The sequence below is a fragment of the Pezoporus occidentalis genome, unplaced genomic scaffold (assembly GCF_034315485.1).
Source record: "Pezoporus occidentalis ecotype Australia unplaced genomic scaffold, CSIRO_AGI_Poc_V1 ctg140, whole genome shotgun sequence".
NCBI lineage: Eukaryota > Metazoa > Chordata > Aves > Psittaciformes > Psittacidae > Pezoporus > Pezoporus occidentalis.
In genome coordinates, this window is record NW_026913210.1 from 831,402 (window position 1) to 851,519 (window position 20,118).

Genomic DNA, 20,118 nt, shown 5'->3' on the forward strand with positions numbered 1-20,118 from the left:
TATTTTGCTTGCAATAAATTTTGTACAAAGGTCACACTGTTCTAAATCTTTGTCAGCTATCAGAAACTTACAGATATGGCTGGTTTCAGCTAGTTTTGTGATCACTGGGGCATCCAACTATGCCAAAGGTGAAAAGTACACCATGAGGAAGACTACTTACTTCATCTTGAAGACCCCTGCCCATGACCGTCGGAGGGCAGTGCGCAAGTGCTGAAAGGGAGGAGACTTATGGTAATGACTACCTAAACTAATTGCGATAGCCCCAACACTCTCTTGGGGACCTAATGAATATGCATGTTTGTGTGTAATAAATATCTGCTTGCTTAACCCCTCGGTGTGCAAGTTAGGAGGAGTGATCCCCCTTGCACCCAGTGCCGTAATAAACATACCTGCTTTACAACTCTCTCTGAGTTGTAGAGTCTGATTCCATGCTTCACCTGCAGGTGGGCAACCAAAGTGTTGCAAGGTGAGGACAGGACCATCTGCCAGCTAAGCACCCAAAGCACTTGCCCCAGAGAGGTCATGGCTAGCTGGCAGGCTCCTTGCAGGAGTGTTCTGAGTAAAGCCTGTCACTAATAATTCCAAGAGTCTGTAAATGCTGGAAGAAAGAGCTTCCTGTGTGTTTTCCTACAGATGTTTCACAATACTGGCTAGGGGAACAAACTGACTTAATGCAAGAAGAGAGGACCTTACCTGGTGGTAAGGTCAGTGTGTAAGAGATTTATGGCAGTGTTGTATATTAAGACATCTATTGCCCATATACACTAAATTAAATGGGCCTGTTCTAGGTTCCTGCAATATAATAACCAGATCTGAATGCTCCCTCCTCAAACTCACAGACAGAGCTAAAAAGTTATGAGGGTTTTCCAAGAACATTGACAGCCCTCTCTGTTAAAGTCAATTTGAGACAAGTCTTCTAAAATGGGCTACAATCTAGACTTTGTTGACAACAAAACATCAACAAAACCCAGCATATAAGCACTGTCACCCCAAGAATCATTTAATAAATACATCTTTATTAACAGCAATTGCACAAGTGAACAGAACTTTCTGTAGTGACATGACAAGATGGGATTGTATTAACTCACAGAGGTCTGGTGGCAACACGTAATCCATGCACCAGAATACCTGTGTGTATTTTTAATACCTTCTAACCTCCACCCCTAGGAAAGTTTCAAGGCTACCTAAAACTTTAACACCAGATTCACATTTAGATTGTTGAAAATTTGATCTCCATATCCCTTGCTAGCCTTGAAAACTTTTGCAAGTTCTGAATGGGATTTTCTAAAGCACTCCATGTTGGCCTGAACACTGCCACAGCAGAAGTGGTGAGAGAAACCTGTGCATTTTCTGTCAGGTCTCACTTACACTTTAAAGAACTGTTTCTAATCATGCAGAGGGATCCCATTTAAATGATTCACAGGAAACTCTGGGTTGCCTGGAAACACAAACAAGCTAAACCCCAAAAACGTATTGTCCTGGTAGCCAGCCCACCCCACAGCTCTCAGGAGAAGCTCTACTTCTGCACCAACCACAAGTTTCGTTTGCTGAAAACGTTGTCTGCAACTTCTCTGCAACTGAACTGTTTAGGAAGTTCACTATTGCCTTATAAAGTAGTGCAGCGACCTTTCTACATGTGACGTGCTTCAGGTGATCTTCCACTTGTCCTGTGAACAAGCAGGTGCAGCAATCACAGTTCCTAAATGCAGAGCATGGGGAAAATCCTTACTTGTTCAGCCTTTTGGTATATTATAGAGCAGCAGGCAAAATTGTATCTCTGAAAAGAGGGCAACACCTTGTAGCTTCCTGATGGCCAAGAGGAGAGATGAAGTGTGCATGCCATAAAGGCTGGTAGCAAGTACGCAGAGTGGTTAAGTTCTGCCACTGTTGAGTTGATCCTGCAGCAGGGTGAGGCCACAAAGCCAAGATTTTGAACATTCCATCTAAAAGGTGTTTGCACTTTTTCCGATCCACATGCTGTGTAATTGCCAGTTCTGACACATGCACAAAGCGAGCTGTACGGATGTTGTGTTTTGCACTTGGAAAAGTAGATAAACTGAGTACTGATTTGTGTTCCTACTCTAACTTCTTTTATAAAGTAGCATTTTAACTGGCAGATCTGCCTTTTAAGTATAATTGTGCCAGAAGTACTATTTGCAATTTTTACTAATAATATTTGCTTTTATTGTAATAAACCAAACTATTAGTAAAATACTTATAACCCAACTGTGCATCCCAGTTCACTTTAGGACTCAGCTGTGCACCAAGCCTTTCTCTGGTCTCAGCCAAATCTGTAACTGGTAGGGTTGTATGAAAATAGAAAGCACTAGTTAATGCCCACTGTTACCATCACCTTCCCTTGTTCTTGCTGTTGCTTCCCATCCTGTACAATAGAGACCAAGCTCAAAAGGCCCCACCATCCCTTGGTATTGTGCTTGTTATACGCTGCTGTGTGAGCATTTTCTACAAAGTGCGGTTCAGCCACATCTGTAACGCAGGGGTAAAGATAAGAACTGAACCCGTCACTGACACTACCAGAAATAACCACAGGAAAATCTGATCCAGGACTTGAGCTACGAATTTCCAGTCTTGGACAACCTGGGAAGGCGAGAGGGAGAACAAACAGAAACAGTAATTAGCCCAGTACTCTGTTGAAACTGCTACGCATATTTCAGCTCCAGAAGTCTGTTTTTAAGTGTGCTGCACCCTGAGACTGGTATGGATTACCTTTTCTGCACCCATAGCTGTGAGTCACTCAAAACCCCAAATAATCCCATTGTTTTACACATACGGTAATCAGACTTCTTTCAGGCTGTCCAAAAGCTAAGTGCCCATGTGAAAGTTTACAGACTTGAGCCTGAAGATGGCTTTAAATCGAACTCAGTTTCTTTTCACAGAACTGCATTTCCCGTGAAGTGCCAGGACTTTGCTCTAGCACTGCATTTTGATGTGAACAGTGCCTCCAGTACAAGTGGTCCCATTGGCTTGTGTTTTCCTAAGTGCTCTCTTGGCTAAGATTGTGTGCATTCAGGAAGGGTATTTTGCATTATGAGTACTGGCACAACCCTGCACATACAAATGAGCTACTTTTAAAGAGCAGTTAGGGGGACTTTTTCATTAAGAATTATTTCAGCTTCAAACAGAAGGCTTTAGGCATGAGCACTATATGCTGGCATACTGCATGTGTGATTTACTGTTCAACTTTCTGCTGAAGTCCTCTCAGCAGAGTTCGAACAAAGCCCCGGCTTTTACTAGGAGAGTGCTAACAGAAGTTTTTCTCTCTCCACATGCCACAAAGTGCACTGCATTGCTGTCCTGCCCTCGCATGAGAAGCATTGTTTATGCACACAGTAATCTGCCATTTTACTGGTCAGCGGGATTGTTAGGAAGAGGAGAAAGATGGTAGTTAGGGACTAATCTGACTAATCTGATACTGGGGGAGATCGGGAAGACTCCTGCTCAGAACAGGGCAGCTATGCCATGTGTAGTCACTGGGAGACAAGGACTGAGACCTAGCAACTGCTGCAGAGCCTGCCTGTAGGTGTTGATACTTGAGATAGATACTAAGAAAGGCACACTTTCAGAGCATGCAAAGTTCCGAGACTGGTATCTATTCCCAGCTCAAGCAGGAAAAAGTTACTCAGATTATCCCCAAACAAGAATTCATCCAGGAAAGGCTCCTCTGGCCTCCTGTGCCTGTGAAGAGCAGGCACTCCCACAGCACAAGTTCTCCTTGAAGCAATGCGCTTTCCTGGAAAACATATGACTTATGAGTCAGGAGAAGATCCCAGGTTATGTCTCAGATGAGAGCAGGAGGAAGAGGCAAAGGGAAAAGAATGCAGAAAAGGTAACGGCTTGGAAGCCATTGCTGTCAAGGAAACTGTGATCCCTTCCTTACCTTCTCTTCACCTACCTGTCTGATGAAATGCTCCTTTTTAACGTGCCTGGAAATGTATCGGATGGAGTCAGCTGCCTTTTCCAGAAAGGCAATAACAATTTTCTCTCCGTCTTTTGCTTGCTTGTGTTTCTGCTTCCCCGGGAGCTTTGATTTCAAGGTGGTTTCTCTTTCTTCAGTCTCTGAGAAGGAATAACGATCTAAATGGTCCTTCATGCAGAGCAGCCGGGGCAGCTTCTGGAGGAAGAGTCTTTTAACCCAGGGAGCCATGGGATGGTAAGTTGCTGAGGACCGGTGGTGGACATTGATAACAAACACAGTCACAATGATGGATAGGGTCACAAAAATCATGATGAACAGCAGGTACTCACCGATCAGAGGGATGACTTTGGAAGAAGAAGGGATTATTTCCTCAATCACTAAAAGGAAAACAGTGAGGGAGACAAGAACTGATGTAGATAATGAAAGCTTTTCTCCTTCATCTGAAGGCAGGTAAAACACCAGGACAGTTAGAAAAGACAATCCCAGGCAAGGGATTATTAAAAAAAGAGTGTAAAACAGTGGAAGGCGTCTCAGCACAAAGGAGTAAGTGACAAATGGATAAGAGTACAGCCCATCCTTCCTGTTGCCTTTCATACCTTTGGCATTTAAGATCTCCCACTCCCCATTATCAAAGAAGTCTTTCCTGTCTACATTTTCATCCACTAAAATCAAGTCCACCATGCTGCCATCATATGTCCACGACCCAAACTTCATAGAGCAGTTCTGCCTGTCGAAGGGGAAGAAGGTCACATCCATTGTGCAGGAGCTCTTGTAACTGGCTGGTGGTGTCCAGATCACCAATCCATTGTACTTCACTATGGCTTTGGTCATCAGGGATCCTTCAAAACGTCCATCAGCACTAGGAGTTGGACAGGAAGAAACAGCACCAAGTTCAAGACTACATTTGTCCCAGACCTACCACCTCACAGCTCTTGCTTTCAACCCACCACCTGGAGCACAAAGGAAGCCAACATTCATACTGGTTGAAGAAGCAGCCTTCTGACAGCCCACACAAGCTTCACAGTGGCTGGCAATGCCTTGCCCAAGCTCTGGCGTAAGCCAGAGCCGTGCTACTCACTTTTCAAACAAAACAATGTCAGGAAGCCACAGGGACTCAGAAGGGACGCGAATGGAGGTGATCCCTCCATATTCCTCTGGATTCCAGGAGAGCTTGTGGTCGATCCATTCCTGTAACAAGCCAGCAGAGTCCCATACATAACATTCATTCACTCATACACAACAGCCTCCTTCCTCCTCCAACCCCCTGCCACAGAGAAACTGCATTGCACAGCACAATGGTCACAGCATGGCTGGGAGATGTTAGTCCCCACAAGCACTGCTCCTCCAGCCACAGCTGGGCTCAAGCACCCCATCCCATTGCAGGCGACCTCAAGGCAGGCACTTCTGCAGAGCACTTGACTCTCACTTCACTCACCACTCTGCCCAGCCCAGCTGAAGGTAGCCCAGAAGGAAGAAGACGCTTCCCCTGGGTATGACACCTCTTCTTCCCTCTGACAACCAACCCGCAGTGGTTTTGGCAGACTGACCATATAGAAGAGCCAGCTGGCATGACTGGTACTACCCAGGTGAGAGAGAGGTGACCTTTAACTGCTTTTCAGTGGAGACCTGGCTTCTTTCAGTGAATGGATTACACCTAATATCCGTATGCTGTCCTTGCAAACCAATTAATTGTTCTTTCATCAGACAGACCTGCACACTACTGCAGTGTAAGTAATACTATGCTGTTGTAAAGCATTTGGTTAACAATCCTAAAGAGGTAACACTAAAGAAGCAAAGCAGGGGGAGTCCTGTCTATTTTCACCATGTTGAACTCCAGAATAATTTTTCTTCCCTCTTTTTCTTCTTCAGATGAAAAAAAGAAGAAAGTCACAAAGTGGCTCTAGCAACCTGGAGATTTCCACAGAGATGCAGTGGAAAAGCAGCTCTCTCATCCCAGTTCATTATTGATGCGGGTTTTCACTTGCCCACAGGAATAGCAGAGAGAGGAAGCAAGAGCTGTAGACTGCGGTCAATACAAAGAAGCAGAAGATGAACCAGTTTCCATTAAGCTTCAGCACTAAGAGCTCCCCAGGGATGTGGAAGCCTCAGTCTTCTCTGGGCAATCTCCTCCATGACTTAAGGATGAACCAGAAAGTGCTATTCTCTGCTTCTTTTCCCACCATATTGCTCCCCTCTTATGTCTTTGATTCCACATTCTTTTCACAGCTATACCTACAAACACTTGTTATTGCGGTCCTTTACAGTGTGACAGCAACCCGGAGCCTCAGTAGGTGCAAGCGCCTTCTTCCTCCAGGTGCAGGGGAGGGATGGGGCCCAAGGTCATAGGCAGATAGACCATTCCTAATATCTGGCCCAAGGCACACACAAAGGTTGCAGTTGCTAAGGGTGGTGCACTGGAAGGATTAATGGCCCCACAACCTGCACCAGAGGAGACATGGACCCACTCTCTGAACTGCTCAAATGGCTGGCATCAGCTATGAGCGCAGTTTTACATCCCTGGCTCCTCCTGTTGCTGAAGGATTGATGGGAGCTGTTCAAGTATGGAAATAGATGATGGATCTTTGCTGCTCTTAGCTTCACCATTTTTAGCATGAACTGCTCTCTGTGGATGGGTATCTACCAGGTGTTTCCAGCAGCATGGGCTGTTGGATGGGTACAGACTCGCATGTGTCCTGGACACCTCCTGTAATAGATGCAAGGGGGCTTAGGCTGGAAACATATTTGTTACGCAAGGGGATAGCCAGTGCTGACAGTAGCAACCAACATAGCCTATACTAACACAACAGACACAAATACTCTTGTGAGCCACCAGGAGATACAATCATCCCTTTGGAACTGAATTGGTGCAGCCCCTCTGCTTGGGTTATTTGCTGCATCTCAAGCCTCCTCCCTCCTCCTGCCCTGCACTGAATTTTCTCCCAGCTAAAGTGTTCTTTCACGTCTGCAGGGCAAATGGTTGTGTGTCTTCTTACTAGAGCAGAAAATAGATTATGTGCAGACTTCAAAGATGAGCAGTTTAAAATAGGAATCTGCCTATGGGCTATGCTGATGTGAACTGTAGCAGCAGATGCAAAGGGCCATTTCCTTTTTTCTCCCCTTTTTTTCAAGCTGCTCCAGACCCTCTCATTGGTCCTCATTTCCTCCAGTTCTGCCAAATTCCTATCTCTGGGATGTCACTCAAGTGCTTAACCCACAGCAAGTGGACCAAGAAACACTGGACCCAGATTATCAACCCTTGCTAGTAGACCGCATAACTTGCTCAAACCCAGGTACTTTGTCAGCAACCACTAAAAGCTCCTTTGCACCTTGTGTGTCTGCCTGCATGTACATCATGAAATCTCACCACCTTGAGCATATGGACACTTGAGGTGAAAAAAAAAGAAAAAAAAAGAAAAAGAAAAAGGAAAAGGGAAAGGGAAAGGGAAAGGGAAAGGAAAAGGAAAAGGAAAAGGAAAAGGAAAGGAAAAGAGAAAAAGGAAGAAAAGGAAAAGGAAAAAGAAAAGGAAAAAGAAAGGAAAAGAGAAAAAGGAAGAAAAGAAAAAGAAAAAAGAAAAAGGGAAGAGAGAAAAAGAAGAAAAGAAAAAGAAAAAAAAAAGAAAAAGAAAAACCTTTTCCTAGCTGTTCTGCTTATGCACTAATAACACACCCCCCCTCCCCCCCCCCCGCCAAGCATGGACTGCCCATGGGACCAGTTCACACTAAGCTACAAAACGCATGACTCCCAAAGCAGGAGACCTGGGTCACACCACATCTTTTATCCACAGCATGAGTCAGAAGGATCAGATAAATGAGGCTTCCACCTCATTCTCCCCGACACCAGAGAGGCATGAGTGGATGGTTGCATGTCCCTACCTCCTGCAGCGTCTTTGGAGTAACATGCAGGAGAACCTGTTTTCCCACAGCAAGAGCAGTGACATAGGTTCCAGGCTGTGACTCTGGGCAGGTCTATGCTGCAGTACAGACAGGGCGTTCAGCATGGATGGGCTAACCTGAAATATCTCCACACATGTTCATGTAGCAGCTGAGAAAGGATCAGGAGGTGTCTCTCTGTATTAACGTCTCAGGTCTAATGCCCTTGGGCAGCCTGCCTATGCATTTGGCCTGCTAATGTGAGTCAGTACTTCAGGTCCCTCTTTTCTGCAGTCACTGTAACCTGGGTGAAGATGTCAGCCAGCCAGAGGGATGAAGGCTGCCCAGGACACAGGAGACTTCGCTGTACTGGATAGAGCAAGCAGCCAAGTCTTCCCTAAGAAGAAGGTCAGGCCCAGGAATATTCTGTCAAACAAACTGTTAATAAAACTGAGCTGTATTTCTCCTCCATCAGCCCAGTGACCACTGGGAACCGTTTCCCATGGCACCATTTCAAGTATGGCTTGGGTTTTATGTCCTCTGCCTAGGATCAGCTGACATGTTTACAGATACTCACATGGTTGAGATACTTAAAATAATTATCACAAGGTCAATAGACTGGTGCAATGTAATCGAAACCAAATGCAATGTTCTTCAGGAGTGAAGAAGAAAGGAGACCTAATTCACAACCTTTCTTGCACCTTTCCCCACTTGTATAAATTGTTGTCACTTCCAGAAGCAATTATATTAGAGAGATCTGATTAATTTGGCATAGATTTTATTTAGGGTAGCATGGGTAGCATGCTGGATTTTTCTTTCCCTTTATTATGCTGAAGAAGAAATCTATCTGAGGCATCAGTCATCTTGAGCAAGAGAGACCGTACTTGTTTGACCTCTGAGTCTGAGACAGGATAGTCCCTCAGGGCACACGCAGCATCCCAGGGATAGCCACTGCACTACCAGGACATGTTGCTTCCCTGAAGTATAGTTGCCTTGAGCACAAAGCTAGGCTGCAGGCAGGGGGAAGATGGCACCCTACTTCTTCAAGGCCCATTTCCCTGCCTTCTGGCCCCTTCATGTCCTTTTATGAAGTGAGAGGAGTACAGTGAAAACTGCAGGCAAGGTAACACGGTGCTCTTTTTGTCTGGCCGCTCAGTGTCATGACAGGGATGGATGTCACAGTGGGCAGCAGGCTGGGATGGCCACTCGGCTCAACAGCACCACAATGAAAGGGAAGGTTTGATTTGGTCTGATTTACCTGCTTCAGCCACACATTGGTTGTCATCAGCTGATTCTTCTCATCCTAAGGTGACACAAAGTAGAGAGGATTGCAGTTTCAGAACAGTCAGAGGAAACACACCCCATGCCTACTGAGTCCAGCCCTGTTCTGAGCAAATGAGATCCCTGTGGTCCTGTTTCCCCATGGGCCTGGGCTCTTCAGTCACTGTTGTGGGGAAGTGAATTGACCCACGAAGTGCTGCCTCTGCTCTTGCTGAGAGCTTCTGAGGCTGGAAACCCAAGGTCTACATTTCACAGCAGCCCCAGGGAATAAGGTGCTGAAGAGCAGGGAGGCAGCAGGGCTCAGTGGGGTCAGAACACGCACGGCTGTGGGCTCACAAGATGGCTCATCTCCCCACACTTCTCAGCCTGGAGTGAGCTTGGGAAGATACAAGCTGAAACATCCCTGAATATCCCTGACTGTTCAAGACCAGGTTGGATGAGGCCTTGGGTGATATGATTTAGCATAAGGTGTCCCTGCCCATGGCAGGGGGGGTGGAACTAGGTGATCTTAAGGTCCTTTCCAACCCTAACAATTCTATGATCCTATGATTCTATGTAAATAAAGCACAAAATCAGAGTCTGCTCTCCACAGCACAGGGAGACACTGCCAGTGGGCAGGGGAGGTGAGGGGAACACTGCTGTGTGGGTACCTCTGTCTGGCCCTGTTCACATTCTACTGGGATGGAGGGGAAACGGAAGGGAAGCTTTCCACATGGGCAAAACCACAGGATTGTTTAGTCTCTAGCGTCTTATCTGCATGGCCATCTCGGTCAAGATACAAGTTGCCTTTGGTCTAGATACAAGATTACTTAGAGTGAGCAATATCCAACCAGTTCTACCCTTCTTTACCGCTTTTTGCAGCTGCATTGTCACTAAACTCCAAATGCAGGCACCAGGGACTTTCTGATTAATACCTGATGAAGGGATGCCTTATTCCCTTAGAACAGCAGGGAAAAAATTACCTTCAGGTTTGCTGCAAAGCAAATGAGGCCCATGCCATGCTTGGGGCAGGAGGTCTTACCACCAGCACCACATCACACCCAGCATTTCGCTGCCTGACCAGCACTTTGCATTTCATATCTCAGTAGGCAAAAGCCAACAGCATCCTCCCAGCCCTCCCAGGTGGATGCACAACTGTCTGTAAAAGAAGGTATGTTACCAAGCCCAACACAATACTTACCACATCCACAAGCTGTGATATCTTTAATCCAAAAAGGACTTTGATGGTGTCATTGGAGCTCCCCACGGGACGGACCCATTTCTGATAGCCTTGAAATAAGTGCTTGAGGAGCGCATCCTCATTCTCAGCACCTGAACTGAAGGCAGCTACATCTGGAAGGGAGCAACAGGGAGTGGAGGCATGCCAGAAAGCAGATACGGAGAACAGCACAAGCTGAAGAAGTGTGGCAGAGCAGTGATGTGAGACAAATTTGCCTCTGGGCAGCTCTTGTCTTGTACAGTACAATCTGTAGGAATTTAGATGCACAGAGTCTCAGCTGAGCTGGGGTGAGAGGAGGCAAAGGCAAGGCAGCCCAAGCCCAACTCAAAAATAAAATCATCAGAGCAGTGATGACTTTGTACTAGTGTTATCTAGTGTATAGGGTCCTTTTCAAGAGAAAAGGACCCCATACACCAGATATGAAAAGTATGAAAAGATATTTTCATATCACCAGATATGAAAAGTACCTGCCCAGTCTGTCTTGGTTGATTTTCCTTTAGACGATCCACTAGAGCAGTCAGCCTCTCCATCCTTTCCTAAATGCCAGTCCCACTCTTCACAATGCTGAGGTCCTGACATGATCTCCACCTCTTCCCTTCTGAACACAAACAGCCGGAAGTATGAGAAGGATTTCACCTCTCCTCAAAAGCACCATGAAGGGAAAAGGAGCTCATGCTGATCAGCACTGTGCCACAGGGGTCACAGCTGGTGCTGCAGTGCCAGCAGTCAAAGGGGACCTCACTGGGTGCTGCCAGGGTCCATCTTGTCCCCTCACAACCCGTGCCCTGCCAGCCCCAGCACACAGGACACAAGTGCCTGAACTGCCAGCCATTAGGCACAGAGTTATGGCCAAGGGATGGTGCAAGGACTAGGCAATGGGAGAGCCCTGGCAGGGGGCACAGCTGAGGGGCTTACACTTGCATGCAGCAACATCACAGGTAATGCAACCCCCAGCAGGGTCCCTGTGTCGTGGTACTGAGGAAAGGGCATCTGAGCCCAGCAGTCCCTCCAGAGAGAAAAAACCTGCTGCCACACCAGAGCCTCCCATGGGGCAGAATTGTTCTCTCAGGGTAGTAGAAGGTCCAAGCAGCACTGCCATCCCCCACTTCCAGTAAACGGGCAAATGCCCATTCCTCTTTGAGAAGCTGTAAACTCTGAAGCCTAATGATTACCACTCATAGGGTAACGATTACGGTACTGTCAGATATTCTAGGGCAGGCTGTTTTTATCCTCTGTGGCTGGACAAGCAGTTGTGGTGGGGTTACCAGGCCCTGGAGAGGTGGGTGCCAGCCGGTTAGACAGAGCTTCCACACTCCTTTCCCCCTGCTCTGCACCACAGCCAGGGACAGGCTCATGCAGCTGTCAGAACAGTTTATAGCAGCCTTTGCATCCACTCTGTACCTTGCCACTTTCTCACAAGCCTTTGAGGTCTGTTATTACCATCTGGAAAACTACAAATGCCCCTTTTGTTTGCTCCAGGCTTTGCTCTCCCCTCAGGGCTAACCTTAGCTCCACCACAGCAAACTGGGACAGAGTCTGGGCTCCATCCTAGGAAACTGGATTGCCTGCCCAAACATGCTAGACAGGCATTGCATCCACAACCAAAGGAAGAGAAAGAACATATTTCTCCCTCCTCACTACCCACAACCTCAGTGGTCCAATCCCCTGACACATACAGCTTTCTGCAAAGACCCTAGATCCCAGCCCTTTTGCTTTCCCATTTGGAGATTTACAGGGGTGCATGGTTATTGAACACAGGAAATTTAACGGGAAAGACCTTGATTTTAAAAAAGCACAACCCTAAAACATGCAGGAACAAAACCGGCTTTGCCTTAATGCTGGAATACATTGCTCTGGGTGTATTTAAGTATAAGTCCCTGCACGCTCATATACAACCACACACAGCACAGGCATGCTGTCCGTGGCTATGTATGAACCCACTCATAGGATAACACTGCTGTTTCACAGCCCATACTTCACATGAAGTCTAAAGGCCCTAATATTCCAAGAAAGTATAGCAGAGGGGTGGTAAAGCTGGCTTTGGGGCTGGAGGTATTGATTCTCAGCTGCTGGGGAAGCCACAGGAGACAGTGAAAATAGTTGGGAAGTCTCATGAGCAAGAAAGCCAGAAGGAACAAGATTGATGTCCTTATAAGACAGCCTCAGTAGCTGCAGGAAGACAATTTAAAAGCAGAGGATTTTAATGCAAAGGAAGACATACCAAGAGGAAAAACCAGCCTAACAGCTCCTTTTGGTCAAGCCCCGTCTGATGATTAAATTAGATAAAGCCATGGACAAAACACTGATAACAGGAGCACTGCCTTAGACAAAACAGAAGTGCGGCCACAGGACAGACTCATCCCTGAATTTACCATATGATGAACAGAGAAGGCAGAAGCTTGGAGCTCCCTGGCAGGTTACTGTGTGTGTGCGTAACTGAGCCTTTTTTGTCATCTCCCCTCTCCCCCAGGTTCCTGTTTGTCTCTCTGGTCTGTTCCAGGAGAAGTTCCCCATAGGCACAGGAGCAGGGTTGCTGGGGCAGGGAGTCTGTCAAACAAACATGCAAACCACGCTCAGAAGCACAGACAGGACACTTAGCCTCCCGTCAGCTCTCATGAGGCATTTCAGTTTTCCTCCTGGTGAAGGAGATTCCCTTGTGTAAGTCCCTTTAGCAGTGCTAGCTAAGCTTAGGATTCATTTGTTAACTTCTAGCCAGTGGCCAGCCCCCAGCCCTTGTTGTCAGACTGGCTGTGGCTATAATATAAAGGCAGCAACTGATAGAATCCTCTTTTGCTAGTCAGTGTTCAGAAGATGACCAACAGAAGCGAGCATCTACCTTGTCCCAGCAAGCAATAAAATAAAACCCTTGAACATCTGCAGCTCAGCTTGGAAGAAGAATAAATCACACTTACCTGAATGGGTCAGACACAGCACAAAGAGCGTTAGGCAAAGCATGGGCACCACCGTGGCTTTTCCTTTAAATCTGATCTTTCCTTTTCATAAGCAAATCCGGCTCATTTTAGTAGGGGACTAGAACAATCTGGCTAGAAATCAAGGCGGACAATTGAGTCTGCAAGGCAAGACAGCACATTTCAGAGCCTTATCTTGCCTCATTATGACGCTCTGTAAATCACACTTCATTGATTTTGAGTCAGCTGTCACACCCCGTAAGCCTAAAACAAGGCTCTGGGTCCTAAACTCTGATGTGTTTGTGGCAGTATTTGGGTTACTACAGGCACTGCAGGCTAGGAGTAGAAGTGAGGCTAGGTTTTTAAGGAGGCGAAATGTCTTTTATTATGCTGCCAGTTACAGCTGGAGGAAAAAAGAGGCTGCAGATCAGACTGAAAGATAGATCATGTGCCTGAAAGATTGTCTGTTTGTTTCAGCTTGGTCTAATAGCCTCCCTACAGACCTAATTGAACTTATTCATTTTTCATACTGCATTTGCTGGTTTATAGCTATAAAATAGGGGGTAAACCTAACTAAGATATAGGTGGGAAAACAGGACTTCCCTGGTCCCCCTTCCACCAAGGGATCTCAGGATCGTCTCTGTTTTCTTCCCAAATGGAAGTCACTTTGTCATCTCTCTCTGAAGAGGAGAATTCCCCCTCAGCTTTTGAGTTCAAGAAAGAGTGGTGCAAAATTCTTCTAGTCTGCACCCAGACCTGAAACACTTTCAGCTTTGATTTATTCTTTTGGGTTATTTAATTGCTTGCTGACTTCTAGATGGAAAGCCTGTTCTTTTCAGCAACAGCTGGGCCCATTCCGTGCAGTGGCCCAGATTTTAGTACAGTCATGGGCTGTCTGATTCAGATTTGCCTTATCTAAGTTCCTCACAGAGGACTAATAACTGGCAGCTGCAACTTTATCAGATAATTCAGCTTCCTTTAATGAAAAAGATGCTGTTTCTGTGTTGTTCAAAGTCACATTGACGCTATTAGTGACCTTCTCGTAGTGTCCTCCCACCGTATTTGTGTTGCAGTGGGCTTGCAACCTGCTTCCTCCAAAGCTCTCAGGCAGGCTCTACCAGCTGCAGCTCACTGGGTTTGTCTATTCTGCTTCTGTACTACACATAGGGAATCTGCAAGAGTCCTCCCTAGCTCCTCATCTCTGCAGGGCTGGAGGAGCAGCTGCCCTTCTCTGCACAGTTCCTCATCCCAGCTGCAGAAAGCAGCTCAAAACCAACAGTGCTATTGACAGACTGCAATTAACCTGCCCATACGCCCTGAAGCCTCTCCACTCTCCTCCAGCTCCCTGTCCCCACCAGGCACCTTCCTGCTGTCATCTCTCTTGGCTTGCTCCGCCAAGCACAACTCAATTCTATCTCTCCCTCTCTGCCGTTTGCCCTCCATCGCTCCTCCTCCACGCACCTTTACCTCACAGGGAGCTGCACCGCATCCCACTGTCCTTCCTCTCCCCCGCGGTGCCCCAGCACAGCCGCCACTGTCTTCCTCCCCATTTTTGACCTTCTCTCACACAAAGAGAAGGCCCTTTCAGCTTCTCCTGGACTTTTTCCTCCCCAGTCCCCACTGTGGACGTTTCCCTGCCTCGCATTCCGCGCTGTTCCGGCTCCCCCGCCTGGCAGGACCCTGGCAGTGCAGGAGTGCCCAGGGCCCTGCTGTGGTGAGGTCTGTGGATATAAAGGATCCGTCGGACTCGTTCGGGCTGAGATGCTCACGGGCTGCTGTGCGCGCTTTACCTGGGACCCTTGAGGGAGGCTACCAGAACGGAGCTCACTTTCAAGGTACACCCAGACAGTTGCTCCAGCGGTGACCAGGCTCTGCAAGTACAGGGAAAGGTTTTGCAGTACAAGAGCCGTTCCAATTCTGAGTTTCTTGGCGTCTTCCTACCATCATGGACTCTTGCCTGTCCTCCTTTCCATTTCCACCACATCTACATGAATGCGGACTTGAGACAGCTTTGAGCCCCCGTGCTTTCTGACCGTGTACAGTCCATGCAACTGCCTGCCGCCCGCTGCCCTGTAAAAGCCTTCCACCGCTCCGTTGGTACTGAAGACACGCAGGAAGACAGGCCTTCTGGAGGTGCTCAGGCCCTTCACTACTGTATGCACATTAATCTTTCTCAGAGATGGTGCATTGCCCTCTGCATTAGAGTCTTTGTTTTCCTTTCTCAGTTCTAACTTCACAGTGAGGACTTGTCCAGGTGCGGCACTGTGTCTTGGGGCTCTGTGGTCCACTCCTGCATTTTAGTGACACTAGCTAACTCTGAAATTTGGTAATTCTTACAAAATTTTTGTGTGAATCGATAACTGTAAATGAAGATCTGGCTTAGCTCTGCTATTTTCTCAGCTTGTCTTTCCATTTTATCAAGCTCTTTCCATTTTATTGCTCTTTGGCAAGCTCTTCTCACAGCAAAAATTTTATCTGCAGCATCATGAACTTGCTGTTGAGGTGACAAGGCTTGAAAGACTTCAGGGGTAGCAAGGGTCAAGACTTTACAGGGTGTGACAGAAAACTCTGCTTTGAAGGTAATGGCTCCAGGAGTGACCGAAGTGCCTGGTTCATGTCTATCTCTGCACTGACCTCTCAGCCTCTCATTTTCAGTGGTAACGCCTGGTGCCTGGGAGCCCTTAGCCCAACACACACAGCGCTCCATGACAAGAGGGAGAACTGCTGTCTTTTTTTCTGTTTCCTCCTTTACTATAAGCTTACTGTATGCAGGGCAATCATGAAACCCAAAGGGCACTTCCTGCTGTGTCCTGTAGCCTCGATAAGCTGCTTGAATCCTGGCAGCAGCTTTGTTAATTTTGTCCACTTCTCTTTGGGTGCAATATCCCCGCCACGCAGCCTTGATGATGGTAGCAGACAGAGTTTGTTTTTGGAGCCAATCTGCCTGGTGTGGGAGGGCAGGAGACACCCTTGGAGATATCATAGCAAAATCCAGTGCTTTGTCAGAACCTGGATGAGGTTCTGACCTGAGGTTCCTGCCTGCATTTTTGGGCATTTGCTCTTCTTTATCTTTTCCTGAGCTAGCAGAAGTGGCTGCTTTGTGGGTCCACATCATCCACCCACAATTCACAAGGAGGTTTCTTTTTAGCTTTAGAAAGATATCATGACACAGATAATAATTCTCTAGCGCCCAAAAGATGACAACGTAATATATTTGCTAGGAATGGTTGGAGGTCCATATTCTTTTGTCTCTTTCTTCAATACTGGATGTTGTTGTCGTGCTTGTGGCTTTGTTCATGATGTTTCAATAAAAAGAAATGCAGTTGTTATCCATTTTCTTCTGCTGCACTATGCCTCTTGCTGACTGCTTGGATTACAGAAAAGCAGTTATTTCTGCAGTTAACTAGTTCTCCATCATGTGAATTTTCGACATGTGTATTAGGACTCACATTTCTGTAGGAAAAGATTGTGTATTATATACTCTAATCTGCAAGTACACGATAACAGATTGTGCTTCATGAACACAGCCCTCACACTTGACATTTTGCACATCAGGAGTTGTTCTACCATTTTGGAGGGGGCTTTTTTGAAAGTTACTCTTTTAACAGAAAATGCAGCAGCATTGCCAATGATGTCAGCCACATTCAGCCCCACAAAACTCAGGGGCTGAGAAAGACAGCCCCTCAACACGGGCCACTGAGCTACAGGACAGATGCCTGCACCTTCATCTTTAGCTTTCAGAAAGAAATTGGAAAAGGTCAGGAGTAAATAACAATAATAATTAAAACAAATATCAAAGAATTGTTAATCCCTCCTTGAGTGCTGAAACAGCCACTCTCTGGTTGATTCAGACTTATTCTGACCTCTTCCCTCCATCTTGAGAGCTCTTGAGAAACTTTCTTTCTCCCACCAACCACTCATCAACAGCATGCCTCATCACCCCTTACATGCCTCCTTCTGAAAAACAGAGCCAGGAATGTTAAAAAGCTTCCTTTTTGGCTGATAGATGATGTGAGTGCAGTACAGTCACCTTCTTCAGGCACTGCTTTGCTCAGGAACTGAGATTTTGCATGCCTGAATTTCTAGGGGCCCACCAAATGAGAAGATGCTCAAGTCTTGCAAAGGGAAAGTGAGCTGGCTCCACTTGGAAGTATTTCATCTCCAAATGGCGGCCAGGTTTGCTGAAGTTAGGAGCCACTGGCAATGCCAAGCATCTTCAGCCACCCAGGATCCAAGCTGTTTAGTCCTCCTGTGAGCAAGGCTCTTGATGTCTGAGATACACCCACCTTTTGCATGATACCAAATGGCTGCAGCACTTGCCCAGGAAGAAGCAGGTCTGGGGCGCTGGGTTGGACCCAGCCTGCACTCATACTTTGGAGGCTGTGGCATGCTAAGAGCAAAATTCCCCCATTCAGCTACATTACAGCCAATAATTTTACAAAGTGGGAACTTTAACACAGCAGCCAGAACACTCACTTGAATGGGGCAGCTCCTATGAAATGCACGCACATTCCTTTGGATCATCCCTGGCTAAAAAGCAGAAACTGCTTTGGCAGCAGCCAGTCAGCAGACCAGACCTCATCTCTGTCACAGGAGTCACCCTTTCCAGTATTGTAAAGCCAACTTGTCTATGGAGAAACAGTTTTGGGGGAGTATGAAAGACGTTCTTCATTTAACACCTCCACTAACTCACTTCTGTCCTTTTAATCATGTCAGCCCACTGCTATCCTGATGACTACCTTCTGATGGCTTGAGCTGGGATGTGAGCCTTCTAGCCAGAGATGCCTGCTTGCCATGCTAAGTCTGTATTGTTTGGGTTAATGTCAAATAATTTATAAATAACAGTATCTATTCCTCCTAGAGATTTCTTAAGATTAGATAGAAACCTTCACAGGTAGGAACCAAAGAGACAGAATGTGTAGGACCATAATTTTGAACATCTGTGGCATATTTCAGACTTCCATGTTCACTGGCTTATGAACAGATAGTACTCTTAAATGCAGACCTAGAAACCAGCTTTCCCATACAATAACTTCTGGAACTCCTATCCATAATAACTTATTACATGAAGACATTACAATCCTCTTGAATGTCTTCATATGCGGTTAAAATTCAGTGTGGCCTACCTCCAGGTATTTGATTGTTACAAGTTTTCACAGTTGTGCTCACAACTGTGAAATACAGAATATGTACAAGCAAAATCCAATTATATTTCTGAGTGGCACAAATGAAACGATAGGCATTAGGTGGTTTGTTTGTTTGGGATTTTTTTAGTGTTTTTCAGTGTTCATACAAAATGTCTCAGGATAATAGCATAGAAGAAAGGAGTTGGACCTGCATGCATAATAGCCTATACATATATAACAGGACAGCTCTGAGTAATATCAATTAGCCTGGGACTATGGAAACACTTGCTGTTAAACATCAGTGTAAACAAAGCACAGTGTATCAGATGCCTTCACAGTTTCTGATTGAAGTCAGAGTATGTTTTTTATGTGACTTGCAATTTTGGGGCAACATATAATCATAACAGAAGGGATGTGAAGTAGAAGTGCTGCAATTATTTGGTGGCATATGTAACCTAATTAAATGCTAGCATATGTAACCAATAGCTGTATCTTGAAACCGTGTAAGTTCATTGAATAAAGCTTTTAACAGCAAACTAGAGAGGCTTTGAGACCCATAAGGCTATCTCTACGGGCTGACATCTTTGAAATCTGCCATTTGTCTTGCTTCTGACAAGCCAGAGAAGCTGAATACAAAACCCAAGTGTTTACAACTTAACCTCACGAAAAATGTAATTTGTGTTACTTACAAAAATACGTAGAAACAAGCTTTGCTTTTCATACCATGCCAGCATATCCTATTTCCTTTAACTGTTTTAATGGCCTGTCTGTGCCTATTCAGATAAATTAACCTAGTTAAATTATAGAAACACAGAATGGTTTGGGTTGGAAAGGACCTTAAAGCTCACCCAGTTCCAACCCCCTGCCACAGGCAGCAACACCTTCCACTAGACCAGGTTGCTCCAAGCCTGATCCAGCCTGGCCTTGGACACTGCCAGGGATGGGGCAGCCACAGTTTCTCTGGACACCCTGTGCCAGTGTCTCACCACTTTCTCAGAGCGAAGAATTTTTCTTCTTAGTATCTAATCTAAGTCTACCCTATTTCAGTTTAAAGCTGAAAAGGAGGAAGTGTGCCAGAAGACAACTTGCCACTGTTCTTGTAGAGCTTGTAGAATAAACACCATCCCCTCTAAACTTTATAAAGGCCTGAAAAGACCTTTTGGCTGCCTCAGACAGAATGAAACAAACTGTGCTGCTGTCAGCCTTCCCCACATTATTACCTTGACCTCACTGGGGCAGCTCCTCATGTTCATTTACAATACAGTGTACCTGCCTCAAACGACATTTCAGTCAGCCAACAGACTTTGTTTCACAAGTGTTGCAGTATTTTGAGGCTCTCAGCAAGTGCAGGGAGCATAACACATTAACTCCACATGCATCAGATAATCAGCAAAATCAAAAGGAGTAAAAACACCCCCAAAGATGCAGGAATGCTTCGGAGTTTAATTCCTCAATGGGTAGCGGACCATTTGTTGAGGAATGCTATCAGATGCCTTATTCACTCAGGTAAATAACCATTTATCATTGCAGATGGATTTTACCTTACCGTGATCTCACTGCAGCACAGCAGACCGCCACCCTGCTGTGGAGCCCATTGTGACATCATGAGCAAACATCAGGTGAAGCTTCACGGCATTATGACTTTGTTGCCAAAGAACAATGCTGTTTAGCCTTGTCTGAGAGGATGACACTGCCCCAGTGCCCCCTCTTCTGCATAATGCTGATGGACTTCCCAACTGCAAAACAATATCATTTTCAGCAACACAAAGAAGAAAT

The 20,118-nt window shown here is 46.1% G+C and overlaps 1 protein-coding gene across 1 annotated transcript; it reads right to left on the bottom strand.

The window, feature by feature from the left end:
- Positions 1 to 1,034: 1,034 nt before the first annotated feature.
- Positions 1,035 to 13,538, bottom strand: CHRNB3 (cholinergic receptor nicotinic beta 3 subunit). Its single transcript, XM_062609763.1, has 6 exons — positions 13,220 to 13,538; positions 10,269 to 10,420; positions 9,066 to 9,110; positions 5,016 to 5,125; positions 3,914 to 4,796; positions 1,035 to 2,598 (listed from the first exon to the last, which is right to left on the bottom strand). The coding sequence occupies exons 1-6, from the start codon at positions 13,260 to 13,262 to the stop codon at positions 2,464 to 2,466; spliced, it is 1,368 nt and encodes a 455-aa protein (XP_062465747.1). The 5' UTR covers positions 13,263 to 13,538; the 3' UTR covers positions 1,035 to 2,463.
- Between the last annotated feature and the right edge of the window lie 6,580 nt (positions 13,539 to 20,118).